General features: G+C 33.0%; 1 protein-coding gene across 2 annotated transcripts; it reads right to left on the reverse strand.

Moving 5' to 3' along the window:
• Nucleotides 1-930: 930 nt before the first annotated feature.
• Nucleotides 931-15,735, reverse strand: LOC148604673 (uncharacterized). Of its 2 annotated transcripts, XM_088548306.1 has the most exons (4): nt 15,463-15,735; nt 11,725-11,875; nt 5,955-6,615; nt 931-5,457 (listed from the first exon to the last, which is right to left on the reverse strand). In XM_088548306.1, exons 3-4 carry the CDS (start codon nt 6,099-6,101, stop codon nt 3,211-3,213), a joined length of 2,394 nt encoding a protein of 797 aa, XP_088404432.1. In that variant the 5' UTR covers nt 6,102-6,615; nt 11,725-11,875; nt 15,463-15,735; the 3' UTR covers nt 931-3,210. The 2 variants fall into 2 exon arrangements, with proteins under 2 accessions (XP_088404432.1, XP_088404431.1); XM_088548305.1 differs by lacking the exon at nt 11,725-11,875.
• Between the last annotated feature and the right edge of the window lie 5,809 nt (nt 15,736-21,544).

The following is a 21,544-nucleotide window of genomic DNA, read 5'->3' on the forward strand; positions in this document are numbered from 1 at the left end:
CACCATACTGTTCACATAACAATGTATTCCTTTGGAATATTAACTTTTTTTTAAAAGACCACTTGCAATAAACTTTTTGTTCATTAGGCATTTTCCATTTAAAAAAAAATTACAAAATGCTTCACAGGGCACAGCTTAATACGACTGCAAATGTCAAACCCTGAGCAGTACAAACAATTCAAACTTGATACAGCGTTGAATTTTGATTATTAGATATTTGATACAATTTCAAAGTGATTCATTTGCTTTTACCAAAATTTTGATCCAGAAATCAAAAAAAAAAAATAAATTATACATCTATTTATTACCCCTTTTTCTTACTTGGAAAATTGGTGGTATCTCGTAGTAAATCTTATATGAGGTCCATTCCTTTTTACTCAAGTTATTGTCCAAACAAAAGAAAAATGCTTGTTTCAAACCCCCTTATTTCAACAGAGTTCAAGAGTTTACCCCCAAGATCAATCCCAGCCTTTCTTTGATGGTATGGAGCCTTGTTAAACAATTTCAAAGTGATCCACTCACTAATACTGAAGTTATTGTCTGAACATCAGGAAAATGCATGTTTCTGCCCATCTTCTTTTGGCCCCTAATTTCCAAAAAGTTCAAGTCTTAACCCCAAAAATCAATACAAGTCTCACCATTGTGGTAAAGAATACTGTGGAACAACATCATACACAGTCCTATGCTTTTACTGGATTTATTTAGTAAAATTTTATAAAACGCTTGTTTAAGGCCCCAAATTCTAAAATGGTTGGAGCCATAACCCCCAAAATCAATACCAATCTTTTGCTGTTTCGAACCTTGTTATAAAAACCAACTCATTGTCATGTTATTGCACAAAAACCAAGTGTATATAGACGACGACAGCCCAATAGCATTATTCGACCACAAATTTTTTACAGGCATTTAAAAACAACTATTGAGCAAGAAAAGACTTCTACTTTGTATTTCTACATAAATAATAATAATTTTTTGTCCTAATTATGCTTATTCTATTTCTGAAAAATGAAGGAAACCTTCTCCTTAAATCTGCCAATGAGACCCAGTATCACTTGACAGACTATGTGTTCCAATGCCTTCCAAATTTAATGTTTTTTTCTACGTCATTTGTTCACCATTAGAATTGGAATAGGTAATACAAATCTTATACCTTTATTTCTAACAAAGCATTTATCTTATACCTTTACTTCTAACAAGCATTTATCAAACAGTTTCATTCATATCAATAACTATATTCATTCTGAATTTGATGTCTAAAGGGAGGTAATTTGATATGACTAATGTGGAATGTAATGAGCTAGTACATGTATTTACACATTTCCTGACAATAAAAATGATAAACTCATATGATTTTTGCTTTTCTGAAGAAAGTAAATAGTGAATTATTTTGTATTTTGATTTGGAAATGTTAACATATTTTGATTGATAATCTTTCATTGATGACATTAGTCATAATAATTCATCTTTTATCACAGATTTGTCCACACAGTGCATGTAACAAAGTCTTGTTAGAATAATATTAACTAACGATAGATCAGTTACAACATAATAATCTAAGGGAAAACCCTTCGTTCTTGGAGTGGGGGGGGGGGGAGGATTTGGGAAATTTTTTTTTTAAATTAAATATCCTGACCCTAGTCCAGATACTTCAGTGAAATGGAATTAATGAACTTGCCCCAATGTGGTTGAAAATAAATTTTCTGACCAGCAATATTTCAAAAACAAATATTCTGACCACACAAAGTTTGCCAAGTCCCTCTCCAGAATTTAATGGTTGTCCCCTAATCACACTATTTATACTGCATCACATAAATAATTGTCCTGTCATAATTACAAGTAACAGATTTAACCATCTTCTAATCATTACAATACAAATTACAATATACCTAGAAACACATGTACAGCAATTTATAAGAACTGGGCAGGGTAGAAGAAATCCCAAAATTTCATTGAAGTTTTGGATTGAGATACAGTTAAACAAAAAAATAATCATCTTGCTACCATTTTTAGGTATTAACCTATTCATAAGATATAAAGTTTATATAGAATGCACTGTGAATGGAAGATATCTTTTCTTTTGCAATAGAAAGTATTTGTATAATTTACTTTAAATCACACCTTGTTCCAATACATTCAAAAAAAGTGACTTAAAAATTTTTTTACAGAACCATATACTGTGAAAGTAATTTCATTTGTGGATACTAATTTTCAATGATCAGTGAAGAAACACAAGTTTGTGGATTTTTGAATTTGTGTTTTTGAAATTTTCAGTATACACATCAATGATAATCTACTACTCATTGGGAACCAAATTTTGTGGTTTGACATATTTACGAAAAACATGAAAATTGGTACCCCACGAACAATGGTACTTTCACAGTAAGTAGAATAACAGAAAAGTCAGGGATGTTTTTTGAGTGAACCACTGTTGTTGTGGGACATGACTAGTTTTTAGAAACAGCTATACTGAAATACTTCAAAGGCAAAGAAGCCTCATAAACAAGACTGATACATAAGCCATATGTTGTCCCCACAACTAATGAGATTCATGATTGCCTGTGTCCTTAAACTTGTACAAAATTTGTTTCACCAAAAAGTAGTATACATTTACACTTCTTCACACTATAGTCAAGATTTAAGAGAAATAGATAAAAAAAAGAAAGATATAGAGAAATAGCCAAGAAATATCAAAGAAGATTCATACACAAGATTTCTACAGCTGAGCAACATTGATAACAGTCCAAGTATGATGAAGCACTATGACAGCAGACACTTCGCTACAATACATTCTACCAAATATGGAAGGAATATCTCAAATGCTTTTAGAGATGCATTAACAAGAACTACCACTGAGAAATATTGAAAATAGTCAATGAAGTCCCATAACTCCTACAAAAGTTTTCTATCAAAATGGTGGTAAATACGTACATCAATAATTCCCTACAAATATGGAAAAAATATGCCAAGTGGTTTCCGAGGAGATGCAACTACATAACTATGAAAAAGCTCATTAAAAAAAAATCCCATAACTCCTACATATTTAGCCAAATCCTTTGTAAGGAATTATAAAGCTAAACATGAGCACATCTTGTACTTAGTAGATAAAAACAGTTTTTTGTTCAGTTAAATAAATGTACAAAGATACCCCTGTAGTGTAACAGACAGAAAGATAGACATGCTCTTTATGTAATGCAGATAGTCCTACATGCTTTAGTCATCAGCTTGTTCATATTTGACATAAACAGGTGGTATACTGGATGGTTGATGCTCTCTAACTTGTAACGATATAGTACCATCACCATTATCAATCTGATTGGCAATTCTATGTTTAATCTGTAGATGCTGGTCTTTTGTAGCCTTGTCGGAAAACATGTTTAGACACAAAGGGCATTTGATGAAGTTTTGGTCATTCTGTACTGAGTATGGAACTATGAATTTGGTCACTAACTCCAGTGAATTTTCATCTTCAAATGCAGAGGCCTCAACATCAAACTGAAGTCTATCTCCATTACCGTTGCATGAGCTACGCAATGTTTCAAATTCAAAAGGATTTTGTTCTATTGTTTTAAACTCACTGGCTGCTCCTTTCCTTGTAGCTTGAATTTCTTCTTTTTGTTCCTCTGGTAAGATACTATGTATCTCAAACATATGTTTATTTTTAGAGGAGGAATTTGCAAAAAAACCTTTGCATACCTCACATTCAATCAGTCCATGTTCTGCAGTACAACTATTTTCTTCATGTTTGTCCCGCTCCTCACTGTCATGGAATCTGAGATGGCAGTGATAACAAATATATCTTAGCTCTCTTGGACGCAATTGTTTCGTTGTGGATTTAACAGCAACAGCTCTTTTTGTTGTCTTCTTTATTGTCTTAGTGCGTAGGGACATAGAAAAATCTGGGTCAGTTCCTTTACTAACACCCAACTCGGATCGCTCATAACCAGTTGGAACATAAATGTCATCTTCTTCCTTTTCACTTAGCAAATCTAAAGAATCTCCATCTTCACAATCTGAGCTCATGCTATCAAACTCTTCATAATACACAGTCTTTTTCTTTTTTCTTGGGGGCTGCTTTTTTGTCTGAGAGGACTTTCTATCATCAAGCATTTTCCTCATTATCTTATCAAGTTCAGATTTGCCCCTCTTCCCCTGTGGTTTTCCATGATTCCCACTTCTCTTTCTGTCTGCTATATTGCTTGAAGCAGGAAACAAATCTTTGAAGTCGGTATAAGGAAGGCGATAAAGTAGAGAACTGTCTGGTTCATCACAAGTGTCCTTTGAACTATTTGCAGGAGCAAAATTTCCAACTGCTTCCCTTCTTTTTGAATATGTTTCTTCTTTCCCTTCTAAAATATTTGCTAAAATAGACTTTTTTCTATCTGCTTCATCTGTGGAGTCATTTCCTTCCTTCTGTTTCACAGTGGAATCCTTATTACCAGCAGAGGATATTTCGTTTGACTTTTCAACCATCACAACTTGATTAGAGGCCATATTTCCTCCATATTCACCAGCATTCCATTCAGGTTCTTTCTTAACAGGATCAGGTTGTTCTATCACAAGGTTGCCTGTACTAGAATTCTCTGTACTAGTTTCCTGTTGAACATGCATGGCTTCATCAACTGGCTCCTCTTTTATATTCATAATTAAATTGCCTGAATCATTGGTTTCTTGTACTGGTACTTGAACTTGTCCATCATCATATTGCTTTGGTGTCATAGTGGTTTGGACTTGTCCTGTTTCACTGCTTTGTTTTGATGGGACATTTGGTTGTGGTTGAAGATGTTGCTTTTGAGATGAAAGCATTTTCAGTAAACTAGAAGCTGGTCTATCATTATCTACCAAGGGAGGATCAGTTGGCAAGTTACCATATAAAGACCTACTCTGATGCCCATGGTGGGCGATACTTTGTTGCCCGTGACAGGGGGTATTATGCTGCCCAAGACTAAGGATATTATGTTGCCCGTGACTGGGGATTGTTGGACTAGCACTGGCTGCTCTATTTTGATTCCTTTGAGATTCTTTTAAAGTTTGAACTAGGAATGGAAATCGTGAAATATTCTCATCAGTATTGTTTGATTTGTCTCTAGCTATTGCCTGCCTTAGGGTTGAAGTACTGGTAGGTGTTTGACTAGTTGTTGCAGAGTTCTGAACGACTAAAACGGGTTGTGGTGAATTTCCTGCTTTTGAACTTGGTATATTCGATGCTGTATTTGCTGATGGGGAATTTACTGTGTTGTTGGTTGACTGAGTTTTCAATGAACTGATTGACATTGCATTGATGAACTGACCATTTTCAGTCAGCAAGTCATGGATTTTGACAACATGCTGCTCAGGAGAGTTTAATACAGAGATACAGATAAGACCATCTACTTCTATTGCACAACTATAGTTCTCTTTACACAAGCTCAGCACTGAACTTCGCATCATTGTACTTATCTTTTCCTTGTTGATTTTCTTCTGAAAGTAAAATATAAAATTAAAACATGTTACATTTTGTGGTTGCTATTCCCATTTCTGACATGAAGTAATTTATTTTTTTTAAACTATAAAATATTTCTTTTAGTCTCTGTAACACATTTAATTCTACATCTACAAAGAAGAATATTTTTTTAGTCTTCTATATTCAATATTGGTAAAATATTCTGGCAGTTGACAATTTTGAAAGCTTTGAATCTGAATTAACTTAGTTTGCTGTTATTTATTTTGAAGAAATTTACACACGATTTTATGTATACTATTGTCAAACTTACAGACATACATGTATGATGCTGCTTTAATGCATTGTAAACATTCTTATTTTTGTGGATGCTAACTTTCATAAATTCATTTATGTTCATCCAACCTTCTCTGTTTTCATAAGAAAACAAATCACTGTTATCATAGAGATACATATACAATAAGTACATGTACATGTATTATCTTAAATGTGGCTTAACCAATAAAAGTATACAAACCATATTGACTTCAGGAGTACTTTTAGTCTGTTTAGATTTTCTTCTATCGTGACCAGTTTTATGTGAAGCTTTGATATGCTGATACAATTTAGGTGTTTGGCTTTCTAGGACTTGATAGTTACACTCAGGATATATGCAACTTATCATCTCATCATGTATTGTTTTGACATGTTTTTTAAATAGTTTCTCTTTGTTGAAAGCTATTTCACACTCCTCACAGAACCATAACTGTGTTGTATCTGTTTCATCAGAAATTTCTTGTGGCTACCCTCCAAAATGACATCCAATTCATCAGTTTCTATAAACTCACATTCAGTAAATTTGGTAAATCCTGAGTACCTAATAAGAACTGTATCTGTGAATGATCTTTTAATATCGGTGACAGTTTATATAATGATGACTGTTGTTTAAATTGATCAGTCAATATAAGTTTGTTGGTTGATAATGATTGTTGTTTAAATTGATCAGTCAATATAAGTTTGTTGGTTGATAATGACTGTTGTTTGATTAATCAGTCAATATCAGTTTGATGGTTGATAATGACTGTTATTTGATTGATCAGTCAATATCAGTTTGATGGTTGATAATGGCTATTCCAATATCGATTTAAGTTGCTAATTGTTGTTACTTGGGATAACTAGTTTGGATGTTGTTCTGATTTCTGTAATTATAAAAAAAACTCATTAGTCATTACAATTTTACTTTTTTAAAGAAAAAGTTTATTTAACATACATGTCCAAATTTGTCTTAGTGACCATCTGTAGTGATCAATAACCTATCCCAAAAGACTGTTTAAAATATCCCTATGTAGTGCAGTCTATGTAAAATTACCCTGAATATAAAGACCAACTGTCTTATGTGACCTGGATTTAGCTCTCCCTTGGAAGGTCACATAAGACAGGATTCACTTTATATACATGTAGATAACTTGGAATAGTTGTATCCAATCCATCATACCAGTTACAAAGTTCTGGTACACAAATGTATTGTAAACCTGTGTTATCTAGGTTAAATAATTATTAAATATTGGTACTTATTTTTGATAAAATGCTTGTTTTTTGTCCCTATGGTTGGACTATTACTCCAAATTATGGTACATTGTTGTAAATTCATCAAGATTCACTATTGAAAGAATCACACAAAAACCAAATGTCTTAGGATGACAATGACACAGAAGATGGACAACGCCATACCATTATTTGATAGCAACATTTTTGTGGTTGAACTTTAAGCAATATTTAAGAAATCTTACATTTCAGATTTATTTTTTAACAAGAAGACAGTTAAAATCCTGATAATTTCTCCATTGAAAAGTTTTCTCACAGTATATGACTCGGCTATCTAATAAAACTGTTTACCTATACTGATTAACAACTTTTTAATTCCAAAATTTAATTTTCATTTCAAGACATTAACTACCTCCTTGTTTAGTTTCTGTCTTGCTCTGAATCTCCTCACAAGAGATTTCTTGTTTCTTTTTACTTTTTCTTCAGGAGTCAATTTAATATTAAAGCATCAGACCCTCTCCCTTTCTTTTTTCAAGTAACTGATTCCATCTCTATCGTTCTTACTTTCTCGATAATCTCTAATCTGAGCCCTACTTTTAGTTAGCCATTTAAACTGAAAAGAGAGGGGCTTTTTCCATGACTTGAAAGTCATCTTAGTTGGAAAAGATGTAGTACTTTCAGAAAGAAATATATCAAGATTTTGTTTTCAAATTAAATATACTAGGCTTTAATAACAACATTTTATTTGCAAGATATTCCCAAAATAAATTACTCGTAAATTTACTATTGCACACAACTAAAAATGGTCAGTTATACACGGAGATGAAGGGTAATATCAAAACTACCAAACTTATAAAATCTAGGCAGTAGTCAAAAGGAAAGTCTGTATTATAAAAATGGCAATATCAGGGTAATAAAGAGCTGAACCACGAGTACGTGATACGTCCATATCCGAGCACGAAAACAGATAAACCACTCTGCATTTTAAAAAAAAAAAATGCCAAAATCAAAATTTTATAGAAAGGGAGTCTTGACTATGGATTCTGAGAATATCTTAAAAGTTTTGTGGCATCTGCTGAAAGAATTTTTTTGTTAGAGTGAGAAAACAGAAAAACAATCCTGCCTTTTTATGAAAAAGTGCCAAATATTAAAACATGAATTTGAAACTTCATAGAAAAAATATGGAAGCCTGTGACAATGGATACAAAGAATAGCTCAAAGTTTTTTTTGGCATTTGCTGAAAGTGTTTTTCAGTTTAAGTGTGAAAACTGAAAAACCAGTCTCCACTTTTCATGGAATAATACAAAATACAAAACATGAAATTGAAACTTTATAGAAAACAAAAGGAAGCTTTTGAAAATGGATTCAAGAAATAGTTTAAAGTTTTGTGGCATTTGCTGAAAGTATTTTTTCAGTTAGTGCCTAATCTGAAAAACTACCCAGCTTTTTCATGAATAGTGCCATAAATAAAAAACATGAAATCTGAATTTTTATAGAAAACAAAAGAGTGCCTGTGACCATGGATACAAAGAATATCTCGGAGTTTTGTGGCCTAGGCTGAAAGCATTTTACAGTTGGAGCCCGAAAACGGATAAACAACCCTGCTTTTTATGAAAAAAAGCCAAAAATCAAAACATGAAATTGAAACTTTATAGAAAACATTCAGAAGCCTATAACAACAGGTACAAAGAACATATCCAAGCATTTGCTCAGAGCATTTTTCAGTTAAAGTGTGAAAACTGAAAAACCACCCCACTTTTTCATGAACAAGTGCCAAAAGTTGAAATGTAGAATCAAAATTTTATAGAAAACACAACAGAGCCTATGACCATGGAAACAAAGAATATCCTAGAGTTTCATGCCATTTTCTAAAAGCATTTTTCAGCTGAAGTTTGAAAACACAAAAAAAATACCCTCTTTTTTAAATGCAAAAAGTCCCATGACTAAAAAACTCAAATTAATGCAAATTAAAGGGGCTTTCTTCCATCAATATGTTAAACTGACCAAAGTTTTATTCAAATGGCTTTTAGTGTTTTGAAGTTATTGAACAAAGTTTTAATGGCAGACAGAGGGACAGCAGAAAACCATAATATGTCACATCAAAATTTATGGTCATATAAAAATAGGAAAATTGAAAACCACAAAAACAGTCCTGACTTGGTACCCACATTTCAAAATGAAAGGTGGGTTAAACAAGATTTTATAATCTACTAAACTTCCTGCTTCCATTACAATTTATTATTTCTGGCAAATGGGCAGCATAAAATTGCTACCAGTCAAAATCAGTAGGCAAAAGAGTACAGAAAATATGAACAATAAATGAGTGAAAGAAACCAGAGGCACACGTGTGCCTGTATCGCTCACCTGGTTTAATTACTTGCTAAATATTTCATATAATTTTGCGTAAATTTACAAGGAATTTTCCTTAGATGAAGATTTTCTTGCAATTTAAAGCATTGGTAAACAGGAATTATTGCATGGGACAGGTTGGAAAGGGGACATAATGCATAGTTTGCAACCCCAACATACTAAAATCCGGAACCAGGCCTTTAAAAATGCAGAAATTGCCATTGTTTTGCGGAATCCATGAAATTTCTGCAAAACACAGCGTTTCTTAGCCTCCAACATGATTACTTTGCTAAAAAACTAATCTTATTAAACTAGGCATTTCACATCCAGTTTTGTATGGAAATATAGTTTACAAGGCACATAAATGCAAACAATGTCCATCAAATCTTAAGAATTATTTAAATAGACTGATTCATAAAGGATATAAATTCGACATTGTTGTCAGATCATTAAATCTTGTCTTTGTAGGAAAAAATATTGATACTCTTATTAGATCATTACATTATAACTTAATCATTCATATTTTAGCATTTTAGTCATTGCACAACTTCTTGCTAGACCAACATAGTCTATGATGTTGCAGTTCTAAATCCTTTGGAAGTTTTGTAACTGATATTTTTTGTGTTGGGAGGCTTGAAGATTTGTCATCCTTATTTGTGTCCTGAGCTTGCTTTCAGTAACTGCAAGCATTCATTGTTTATACCTCATTTGTTTGTCTTCTATGTTATTGTTAATAATTGTTGAGGTACTTTTCTAATGAATTGGATGTATTTCAGGTTGATTTTTACTGTGTGTCTAACTTTGTATTTATTTTAGCCTTTGACCGTATAGAGGGGGAGGGTTTGGATCCAACAAAACTAGTTTAACCCCGCTGCATATTGTTTGCGCCTGTCCCAAGGCAGGAAATATAGTCACTGGCATGTAGTTGTCTTTTTTTAAAACATTTTAGTTTCTTACCATAAATGATAAACTGATATAGTATTGAGGAAGGGCCGGACCTTTTTCGGGATGCTGGGATCAGAGGTTTTTAAGCTCAGGATTTCAGGATTTCTGAGAATTAAGCCCGGGATTTCCGGAAATAAATCCACCGGGAATCGGGATTTTAGCAGTTTTTAAGTTCCTTTGTTGTTCGGGATTTCGGGATTTAGTAAAAATAAAGTCGGGATTCCGGGATCAGACCCCCTCCAGCCCCCCCTCAGTATTGTGTTCACTGATTTATCCACTTTGTTTTTATTGGGGCAATTTAGAGCTTGCTACATGGAGGAAATTTCCCACTTGTTGAAGATCATGTGGCGACCTCTAGATGCATATTTTCTCGAGCGGAAACTTTGGTTAAGTTAAGATCCACAGTGGCAGCCATTTTGAAATGGCAAAAGAATCACAAGCTTTCATCTCCTCATGCCAACGATCATTTGTTTCCAGTTTTGTTTCATTTGGTCAAGTGGTTTCCGAGAAAAAGATTTTTACATGTTTTTCTCATAGGGTCCAATGTTAAAGTAAGATCCTCGGTGGCGGCCATTTTGAATTTCCGATTGGCACCAAAATCACAAACTTACATCCCTTCATAAAAGTGAACATTTGTGTCAAGTTTTGTTTAATTTGGTCAAGCGGTTTCCGAGAAGAAGATTTTTACATGTTTTTCCCGTAGGGTCCAATGTTAAACTAAGATCCTCGGTGGCGGCCATCTTGAATTTCTGATCGCCACCAAAATCACAAACTTTCATCCCCTCATATCAGTGAACATTTAATAGTGTCAAGTTTTGTTTAATTTGGTCAAGTGGTTTCCGAGAAGAAGATGTTTACATGTTTTTCCCATACGGTCCAATGTTAAACTAAGATCCTCGGTGGTGGCCATTTTGAATTTCCGATTGGCACCAAAATCACAAACTTTCATTCGCTCATATCAGTGAACATTTGTGTCAAGTTTTGTTTAATTTGGTCAAGTGGTTTCCGAGAAGAAGATTTTTACATGTTTCTCCCATAGGGTCCAATGTTAAACTAAGATCCTCGGTGGCGGCCATCTTGAATTTCCGATCGGCACCAAAATCACAAACTTTCATCCCCTCATACCAGTGAACATTTGTGTCAAGTTTGGTTTTATTTGGCCCTGTGGTTTCAGAGAAGAAGATTGAAATGTAAAAGTTTACGGACGGCGGACGGACGGACGACGGACGCCAAGTGATGGCAAAAGCTCACATGGCCTTTGGCCAGGTGAGCTAAAAAGAACAAAATACAAAAAAAATATGTAAATCAAAGCCACCAGTTTCAAAATAAGTCTTGAACTTTGTTGGGAAGTTGTGTCAAGTTCAAGATGAAATAATTATTCATGTATTATATAAAAGTAAAAACTACAGAAAATTAATTGTAGACATTATGAAAATCCATCGCCTTTAATCTATAATCATGTTAGTTACTTCATGAACATCTTTGCATTGTACAACTCCGAACCAGCAGATACTCAGTATCGTAGATCTAATCATGATGATCAACCCATTAATATCTATTTATATTGGTTTTCAAGATAGATACAGACCAATAACTCTTATCAGGAGTTGTCAAGCAAATCTGAAACAAAGGAAATATTCAAGATATCTTCATAACATTCAGCTTCAATAATTGAATGTTTCTAGCCTCTATCATTCTTATTTAAAGAAGATAAAAGCCAAACCTAAAAACTATAACACTTTCAGTCTCTGAAGAGCAATATATTTTATATGAGATGTCAGACCTTCACTTAATTATTCTTATAGAACTTTAAAATTTGCACGAGGTTGATTCACAACCTAAACCGGTTCTCTCAAATGGTTTACATTTGTACATGTACTGATTGATAAACAGACAAATTGATGAACAAATAAAATGCTTCCCAGGGCACAGCTTGTGATGAGTGCAAAGGTCAAACAATGAACAGTTTGGCAAGTATCTAAAGCCCATTCAATTTTGATACAGCTTTGACTTTGATTTTTGATTGAGATTAGACATTTGATATGTTAATAATAAGAATTTCTAAATAGTTCCAGTCACAACCTCAAAAACAGCCCCAATCTTCCTTTGGAGGTATAGTACATTGTGGTAGAATGTCAAGGAGGTCCATCCCATTTTACTCAAGTTATCATCCAGAAATCAGAAAGAAAAATCTTATTTCTAGCCCCTCTTTGGTCCTTTATTCCTAATTGGTTAATGTCATACTCCCTAAAGCTGATCCAAGCCTTGTTTTGGTGGTATGGCACCTTGTGGTCCATATTTAAAAAGATCCAATTACTTACAGTCAAGTTATTGTCTGGACATAAAAAAATGCTTGTTTCTTGCCTCTCATATCTAAACAGTTTGTCTTACCCCCAGAATTAACCCCTAAATATTGTAGAGCAAATCATAGACTCCACATGCTTTGACTGGAGTTACATATTTTATTTCTATAAAATGCTTACATTTAGCTCCTTTTCACAAAACGATAGAACCATAACCCCCAAATCCCTTTTTTGGTTAACCAACTAATATTCATGTTATCAAAAAAAAAGTGTCTTCAGATGATGACAGTGTCATATCATTTTATGAATGCCAATTTTTTGTGGTCATATAAAAAATAAAATGCACAACTTCCAAATATTCAATGACAAAAACACAAAACACAGAGCCCAGACAGCAATGACTTAACAAGGGCTGCAACAGTTTGGAGAAAGATCAGTAACAGAAGAATACACCAACCCAGAAGGCAGAGACAATTAGCCAAATCAAGTGTACCATACTGACTTTTGGTGCTCTTGATAGTGTATTCACTATTGTACATGATATAGTGTTCTTAAGTTGTTATACTTTCATAACCCTTTATAACTTCAATTCAGTAAGCTACATTTGTAACTACTATACATTATATATAACACATGTTCAATATGTTCAATTCATGTAATTTTAATATTGGCCAAAACCACGTATTGTAACTGTGTTAGAGCTAAATAAAATATTTGTATTTGTACATTGTATACATGTATATGTACATTAATAAACAAATTATATTTGATTTCCATGTTGTATTCTATAATTTCCAACAATGAAAGAGAGATAACACGACACATCAACATTGCACACAAAAATAAAATCTGAAACCATTATCCCCCACCCTTGATTTTTAACATGTGGTGATCCTTGTATTGTGAACCAATGAGGATAATAAATTTAATAAATGCTGCTGGCTTAGCACAAATGCCTTTCAGAACAAGAACTTTTCCTAATTTTGAGCAGGGTATTTGGCTTCATGACCTTCCTGGGTCAGGATCATGATACCCCACCCTACCTTTTTTTTCTCTTTTTTTTTTTTTTTTTTTTTTTTTTTTTTTTTGGGGGGGGGGGGGGGGCGCAGGTATATAGGAATCACCCTGTCTGTTTGTCCATCTGGTCATCTGTCCATACACATTCCTTGAAAGAGCAACTCCTCCTAAACTGTTCAAGGAATTTAGATGAAATTTTATAGGAAGGTTGGGTATCATATGTAGATGTGCATGAAGGCTTAGAATAACTGTCAGAGGACATCAAAGGGAGATATTCCAAATAACGGGTTTTAGATGTTAAAACCTTGTAAGCACAATACCTCTTAAAACCGCTCAAGGGATTTTGATGTTATTTTATAGGAAGGTTTGATAAGATATAGAGATCTGTAATGTAGGAATATAATTACAATTGGATAACTCCTAAGGGAGATAATTCAATACAGGGTTTTACATGTTTAAAAAACCTTGTAAGCGCAACTGCCCCTTTACTACTCAAGGGACTTCGATGTTATTTTATAGAAAGGTTGGGCATCACATATTGATGTGCATGAAGAAACATAATTACTGTTTAAGGACTCTAAAGGGAAATAATCCATATTACCTAAGGGCTTTACATGTTAAAACCTTGAAGCACAACTCCTCCTGAAACCGCTCAAGGAATTTTGATAATATTTTATTTGAAGGTTGAGTATCATATGTAGATGTGTATGAAGGAATATAATTACTGTTGAAGGAGTCCAAAGGGAGATCATCCAAATTGATGGTCTTACATTTAAGTCTAACTGAAGCAGGTATTATGGTCTTTGTGAGCTTGCTCTCAGTATTTCTAGTACATCCAGGTTGACCCATCGGAACATACATTTAATTTATTTTTATTTTCTTCACTGTAAACCTGCTACACTATATAGATTACTACTGTCACTCCTTCAAATATTGACCTTTGACTGAAATTTTTTGACAAAAAGTTCCTCAATGATTAGTTTTCTGTGACTGCTTTTTAAATTAAATGTAAAAATGCACATCACAACATAAACATTTAGAAACTATTACACAGGGTACACATTAGATTTATAATAACATGCATGGATGCAGTATGTACAAAACTCTTAGTTAATCACTTGTTATTTTTTTTATTTTACTATTTCTAACATTGAATCTATGGGCGAAACATTCCGACATTAACAGTGTTTATTGAAACATGACAGAAAAACTTATGGCTGAGTTATTGGTTCACTATTTTTAGCTAAAAATAGGGAGTGAATTAGGAAACACATCTTTTTCAATATGGCCTTACTATTAGATTTCATAGGGGTGGGGGAGGTTACAAATTTTCTGTGTTTAGATTATTTAGTTCCAGGACAAAACATTTATTTTAGAGCAGGAAGGCCGGAATATCATGAATGCACTCTTAAGTCAATGCCATAAAGTTCTTATTTATAATGAATTGTTTTTATTGGTTCATAAAATTGTCTGACAAACTCATTGTTTTCTCCTAAAAACTACGATTAGAAACCTGTTTGCAGTAAGTTCAACTGCTGCCTTAACCAATTGCTAATTTTGCTTGAATGAGGATAAAACCTATTCAAATACATTAAACACTGGCCACATACCATGACTCAAACGTTTGCCTATAAATTGAGTATAATGAGAGTTCAACAGATCGTCAAAAGGATCACAGTGACAGTTCATGTTAAACATATTAAAATGCTAGATACATGTATGTTCATGTGATACACGAATTTAACATCTGTGTTTAAACTGGGAAAGTGTACCAACAACATGTCTGGATTGGACTGACACCTGTTTTAGTGTGTTTCTATGGAAACCTATCTAAACATATTATTCTTATTTGAAAACCCTTAAATGACAAAACGAAAAGGGACTTACATTTCACGTTTCATTCCTAATGAATATGGCGACTTTCACCAGCCGACTGTTGAACCTTGAATCGAACGACCTTGATCTCAGCTACCGTCTGTGACCTTTGGACGCGTGACCCCGAACATCAACCTTGATACCACCTTCGTACAGTGCGAGCAGTCAATCATTGCAGATCTATTATATCCGAGATACATTATTATTAATTGCACATATTCTTCTAATTCATTCATATCGTAATTTAAAACGAAATGTACCGTTTGCAAAAATGTAAACAAATATCCCGGAAGTTTGATGTAGGCGGTTAAACAATTTACAAAATCGGTCAGGGGGTTTTAACGAAACGAACAAAAAGTTTATGAATGTTCAGTAATAAACAATGAAAAAAATAGAGAACTCATAAATTTTTTGAAAAGTTGAAAGTTTTAAGGTAACCCATTTAATATTTTCATGTAAGAAAGGGGAGGATGAGCCCCTGGACCCACTTTAGATATTACTGTATACATCGGATAAGAATAATGCAAAATGTGATGAATACATGACTGGAAAGTCTACATATTTTTGTTTTCGATATTTTTTTAAAATGTTATAGTAAACAGAAAGTAGCATGGGACTTTTCACATAACCCTTGTTTTTTTTATATAGAATGTGCCGTAGAATTAAAAAATAAAGGAGATTTAAGGAGATGACCATTAGATTCTCAGTGAGGAGGCAAATTTTTTTTTTCAGAAATTTTATTTCCAGCCTGGTGCAAGTTAGATTATTTATTTTTATCATAACCTTGGCAAGATTATCTATTTTCATACTATAAAAGGGTCTATTTTTTTCTATCAAAATTTAGTAAAGTAATAAATGTGCATATCTGTTACCAAAATATGTGGTTCGGATTCTAATACATGTATCACAGCATTTGTTACTTTTATGTTTATTATTAAAGACATTATTAAATGGAGTTCATTCTCTATATTACAAGACTTAGTCTGAACTTTATCCGACTGGTGGCATTCCTGGACCTGAAATATGTCCCAAATTTAGCGGGAAATATTGCAAGGGACTTTTTAGGGGACAGACTGGCATATGTATGTATATGAATGAAATATACATTAACAATTGCAATATTCAACTACACATTACCCCAGTAAAGCCATTTATGTCATTTTTGTATTTAATATTGCTCCTGGTGACTATTAGGGCAGAGTTTTCACTATTTTTTCTCCTAAAAGGTCAAATAAAAATTTGAACAGGACAAATTTATTAATTCTTAATTAAATGATATGTAATTTTTCCACTTGAACTGGCCAGACAGGTGTTTAAAGCATTCAAATTGCCCTCCAGCCTGTTCCTAATGAAAACACTGTTAGGGTGTTATATTAAACTTGTGGTGTCAGTATTTAAACATGTATAATTTTCTAATTTATGAAACTATGGCGAGCATAGCGAGCAAAATTTTTTTTCAAGGTTTTGCACAGGTCAGAATATTTATTATCAATTTATTAGCCAAGGTCAGAATATTTATTTTCTAACAATTTGGAAAGTTGCACTATTTATTTTCTGGATGATGAGGTCAGATTATTTATTTCCTACATAATCAGAAACAGATTATTTATTTTCAAAATCTGCTAGCCTACCCACCTCCCTGTAGGAATCTAATGGGCGTCCCCTAACTCTGTAAATGATACTAAAATGCAATTGATAAGATCAAATTTGAAATAAAAAGGCAGCATGATGATGTATGGTTAAAATAAAATTCATGATGAACAATTGGGTAAAATAACTAGAAGCTCTAGAGAGCCTGAATTGCTCACCTGGTCTAAATTATAGCTTTCTAAAGCTGGACTCTTGACCTTATTGTACTATTGTCACAGGAACCATTTAATCAATACAGAGCATTGTAGTTATCAACTCGGTTTTCATATTATTAAATAAACCTCTAATAATATTTTTTTCACTCTTCAAGGGCAAAACTCTAACAAAGAGCAACAGTCATCTTTATGAAAATTTCAACATAGGTTGGTCTCACCATGATGATAAATTTTTCCCCTTGAAAAGTAGGCTAAACTTTTCAGTTTTCAAGAAATTTCAAAAAGTTGTCAATTTTTAGTAGTGGTGGCCAAATTTTCGACAGATAAAAAATTGTTAAGGTTATCCTAACAAACATTCATACTATGTTATTTACAATCCATCCTACAACCTTCTAAGAGAAAATTTAAAACAAAAATCCATTGCAGGACCCATTACTCATTCATTCGTCAACAGATTATCCTGAAAAATTCAGCACAGGTCAATCCCATCATGCTGAACAACTTTACACCCTGCCAGATTTTAGCTAAACCAACGTGTTTTCGAGTTATTTTCATAATTCTGCAGTTTAATTCCTATGGTCTATTTTTTATAAATGGTGGCCATGTTTTTCACAAGATCACAAATCCCAACACACAGATTGTTAAACATGTTCTACATAACATTTAAGCAAAGTTTTGTTCTAATCCACCCAGTAGTTTTAGAGAAGATTTTTCAAGTTGGAAATATAAAATTTGGGAAAAAATCTATTTCAGGACCCATAACTAATTCATTCATCAACCAACCTTTCTGAAAATTTCAGCATAGGTCGATCTGATCATGCTGAACAATTTTACTACCTACAAGATTGTAGCTAAACCCAACAGTTTTTCTGTTATTTGCATAATTCTGCAAATGACCCTTGTGGTCTATTTTTAGTAACAGTGGCCATGATGTTTGTCAGATGACATAATTTGTCAGAGGACCCATAACTCATTCAGTCATCAACAGATCTTCCTGAAAATTTCAAAATAGGTCAATCCCATCAAGCGGAACAATTTTACTCCCTCATCAGATTTTAGCTAAACTCAACTGTTTTCGAGTTATTTGCATAATTCTGGAATTTGACCCCTATGGTCTGTTTTTAGTGACAGCGGCCATGTTTTTGGCCGGTTCAAAAATTCCCATGCAGGCATTGTTAAAAATACCCTAAGAAACATTTATGCAAAGTTAAGTTACAATCTGTTGAGTAGTTTCAGAGGAAAGATGTTTGAAAAAGTTTACGGATGACGATGATGGACACATATACTATGATGGCAGTAGCTCACATTGCTCTTTGGCCAGGTGGGCTTAAAAGGCAGGATGCCAATGGTAGAAAAAAATCAAATTCTGGATTGAAAAAAAAAATCCAGGACAGGCTAGAATAAAAAATAAAAAGTCAGGTCAGTAATTATACCGAAAATTTCAGGACACAAAATTTTATCCTTATTCCGAATTTCAATTTTTTAAAAAAATTCCAATCATGGTCCCTCATGGGGCATTTACATTCTACATTAATATCAATCAGATGACTACACACTAATATAATATAGAGACATAACATGTTATATGGTTTTCATGTAGCACAATAGAAGTATAGTTTTTATATTTGTAGTCCAGGCAATATGAGATGTCTTACAATAGAGAAAATATGTTGTTTTAAGTTGAGAGAATGAAGTTGTAGTTTTTTCAACATTAAATTTATCCAGTGACGAGAAGCAGAATTCTAGCTGTCTTAGATAGTCATTATTGTTTTCCTTTTTTCTTTTCATGTGTAATCAAAGGACTTTTGTGAGAGTATTGTCAGTTTACATTAGAATCATTATATTCCTTCTTGTATACTATGTCGACTGAAAAGACTCATTTGCTCATACTATAAAACAAAACATTTTTAAATAGGAACGTAGTTAAAGATATGCGACAGTGGACACAAGGGAAGGTTCTCTAGGATATGCATGATTTGTGCTGTCCTCCTCGTGTCCAATATAGACCAACAAGACATGTCATAATTGAAGTGTATAAATCTTTGTCTACCAATTGTTTGGTTGTACTGTCTGTCTGCAGGGGATATTGGGGGACAGTGGTTAAGGATATGCATGTTATCAATCAAAACATTGCATTTCTCATGTCCCCTACAGACATACAAGCCCCGAAATACCTTTGTATATATTAGTGGGGAACAAACATGTAGTTGGCAGGTTGAAAATATCTCTTTACTATCCATGATTACTGTTTTTAAAATTGAAAAAGTGGTTCAATAGTTATCATATTTTGCAATAAATTCTCCCAATATTTTTAGTATTCCTGCACTTTCACATGACAGCCAACAAATGTTTGTTCAATATTTAGATCAGCAAAGTTGGAGCACCGATCTGTTATGGTATTTAATAAAATATATGTTTAATCTTTATATGGAACTGTCTTGAACAATTTGTGTTCACTAACTTAAAAAAAATAATAGAAAGATAAAATAGAAATGAGAATAACTGCTTAATAAAATATGTAAAATTTAATTATGGATGAATGAGCAAAAAAGGTACTGACACCATTAAATTTTGCCCTAAAAAATTCCTAATTTTTTCCCATGAAGGCTAGTGATGATCTTTCATTAATAGTAATGGGCTCTATTGAAATCAGAAAGATCAAGTCTTTTAAAAAAATGTTCAATTATTAAGAGAATGGATAACTTCTTGTTTAAGATCTATATAATGTGCAGGGAAAAGTCAAGGATCAGTTGTTTTCTTTAGTGCATGTAGTATATTTTAGTTCAGTTCATTTTACCGATAAGACGATTAAAATCTTGTCTCAACAAAATTTGTATTTTTATACTGCTTTCAAGTGCATGTAGTATATTTTAGTTCAGTTCATTTTACCGATAAGACGATTAAAATCTTGTCTCAACAAAATTTGTATTTTTATACTGCTTTCAAGTGCATCTTGCAAAGTTGTATTTAAGAGACAGTCCATGTAGAAAATAGGCAGCTCCTTTGATAAATGTGTGACACATGTTAAATTTAATTTTATTGTCCCCTGCGGGCGTCCGTCCGCGTTTTCCGCATTGTTTTTGTCATGCTTTTTCCAAATAAGTTTGTTTTTGGTATGTGGCCTTATTATGAAGAGTTATAGATTAAGTTTGAGTTTGATTATGGTTGAATGATTTTTATGGAAGTTACGGCCCTTGGACTTAGAAAATTTCAGTGAATTTACAGTTTTGTGCACTTTTTTTGGTAGTGCTTTCACCTATCGATTTTATCTTTTGTATGTAGTCTTACTATGAGAAGTTGCAGATAAACTTCGACTTTGGTTACAGTCGAATAATTTTTATGGAAGTTACAGCTCTTGGACTTACAAAATTTCAGTGAATTTACAGTTTTGTGCACTTTTTTTGTAGTGCCTTCACCAATTGATTTTATATTTTGTATGTAGTCTATGAGAAGTTACAGATTACATTCAACTCTGGTTACGGTTGAATGATTTTTACGGAAGTTAGTTCAGTGAATTAAAAGTTTTTCGCCATTTTTTTCACGGGGGTCATTGGAACACAGTTCTTTTATTCCACAGAATTTTTTGTTCCAATGTAATGTTCATATCATATGTATGTCATGTAGTGACAAAATTCATTTAAAAAAACAACAATGGATGACTCAGAAAATGATTTTAAAGTTTAAAGATAGCAACAAAATTGTACACAAAATAAAAGAAATATCTCCCTTTTTTAATGAATTTCAATGCTTTATATGCAATTTATTTCTCTTAAATCATTGCAGTTAATCAAAAACCAACATTCAGATTTGAGAGGGGATGCATTTGCGATATGAAATGGATGAATAATTTTTTTAAATAAAATTTGTCATGTGCCACCCGATACCTGGGTTTTGCATGGACACCCTTGTAAGTATACATATCCTACATCCAAATGACATCTTACATACTACATTTTTTTATCTTTTACTTTCTTTTAAGATATATTTTGACAAAATCCATATATGGCCGAATTTCAGAATTTTTACTCTAAAAAGACTTTTCAAGGGGAGATAATTGCTGGGAACATGGTCATATTGTTTAAGAAACACTTTACCAAATAAATGTACTTATTTCTCTACTTCTTTGAAGTTTAAAACAGACTTGATTTTACAATCTCAATGATAACATCAAACTTTGGTGGTAAATAATTGTATGGGAAATACCAGTAATGAAAAAGTAATACTTCAGATTTAAATTGGAAACAAAATTATGCAAAGGTCATGTGCACAGTTATAAATAAAGAAAAGTA

The sequence above is a fragment of the Perna viridis genome, chromosome 10, assembly GCF_037379345.1.
Source record: "Perna viridis isolate PV_CMFRI_1.1 ecotype Kerala chromosome 10, ASM3737934v1, whole genome shotgun sequence".
In the NCBI taxonomy this organism is placed as follows: domain Eukaryota; kingdom Metazoa; phylum Mollusca; class Bivalvia; order Mytilida; family Mytilidae; genus Perna; species Perna viridis.

Bases quoted from the DNA above. Each gene is read 5' to 3' on its own strand.
- LOC148604673 (XM_088548305.1), bottom strand. From the start codon at position 6,101: ATGATAAGTTGCATATATCCTGAGTGTAACTATCAAGTCCTAGAAAGC. The intron at 5,458-5,954 runs GTTTGTATACTT...TTTTACTTTCAG, and splicing joins GTACTCCTGAAGTCAATATG to AAGAAAATCAACAAGGAAAA.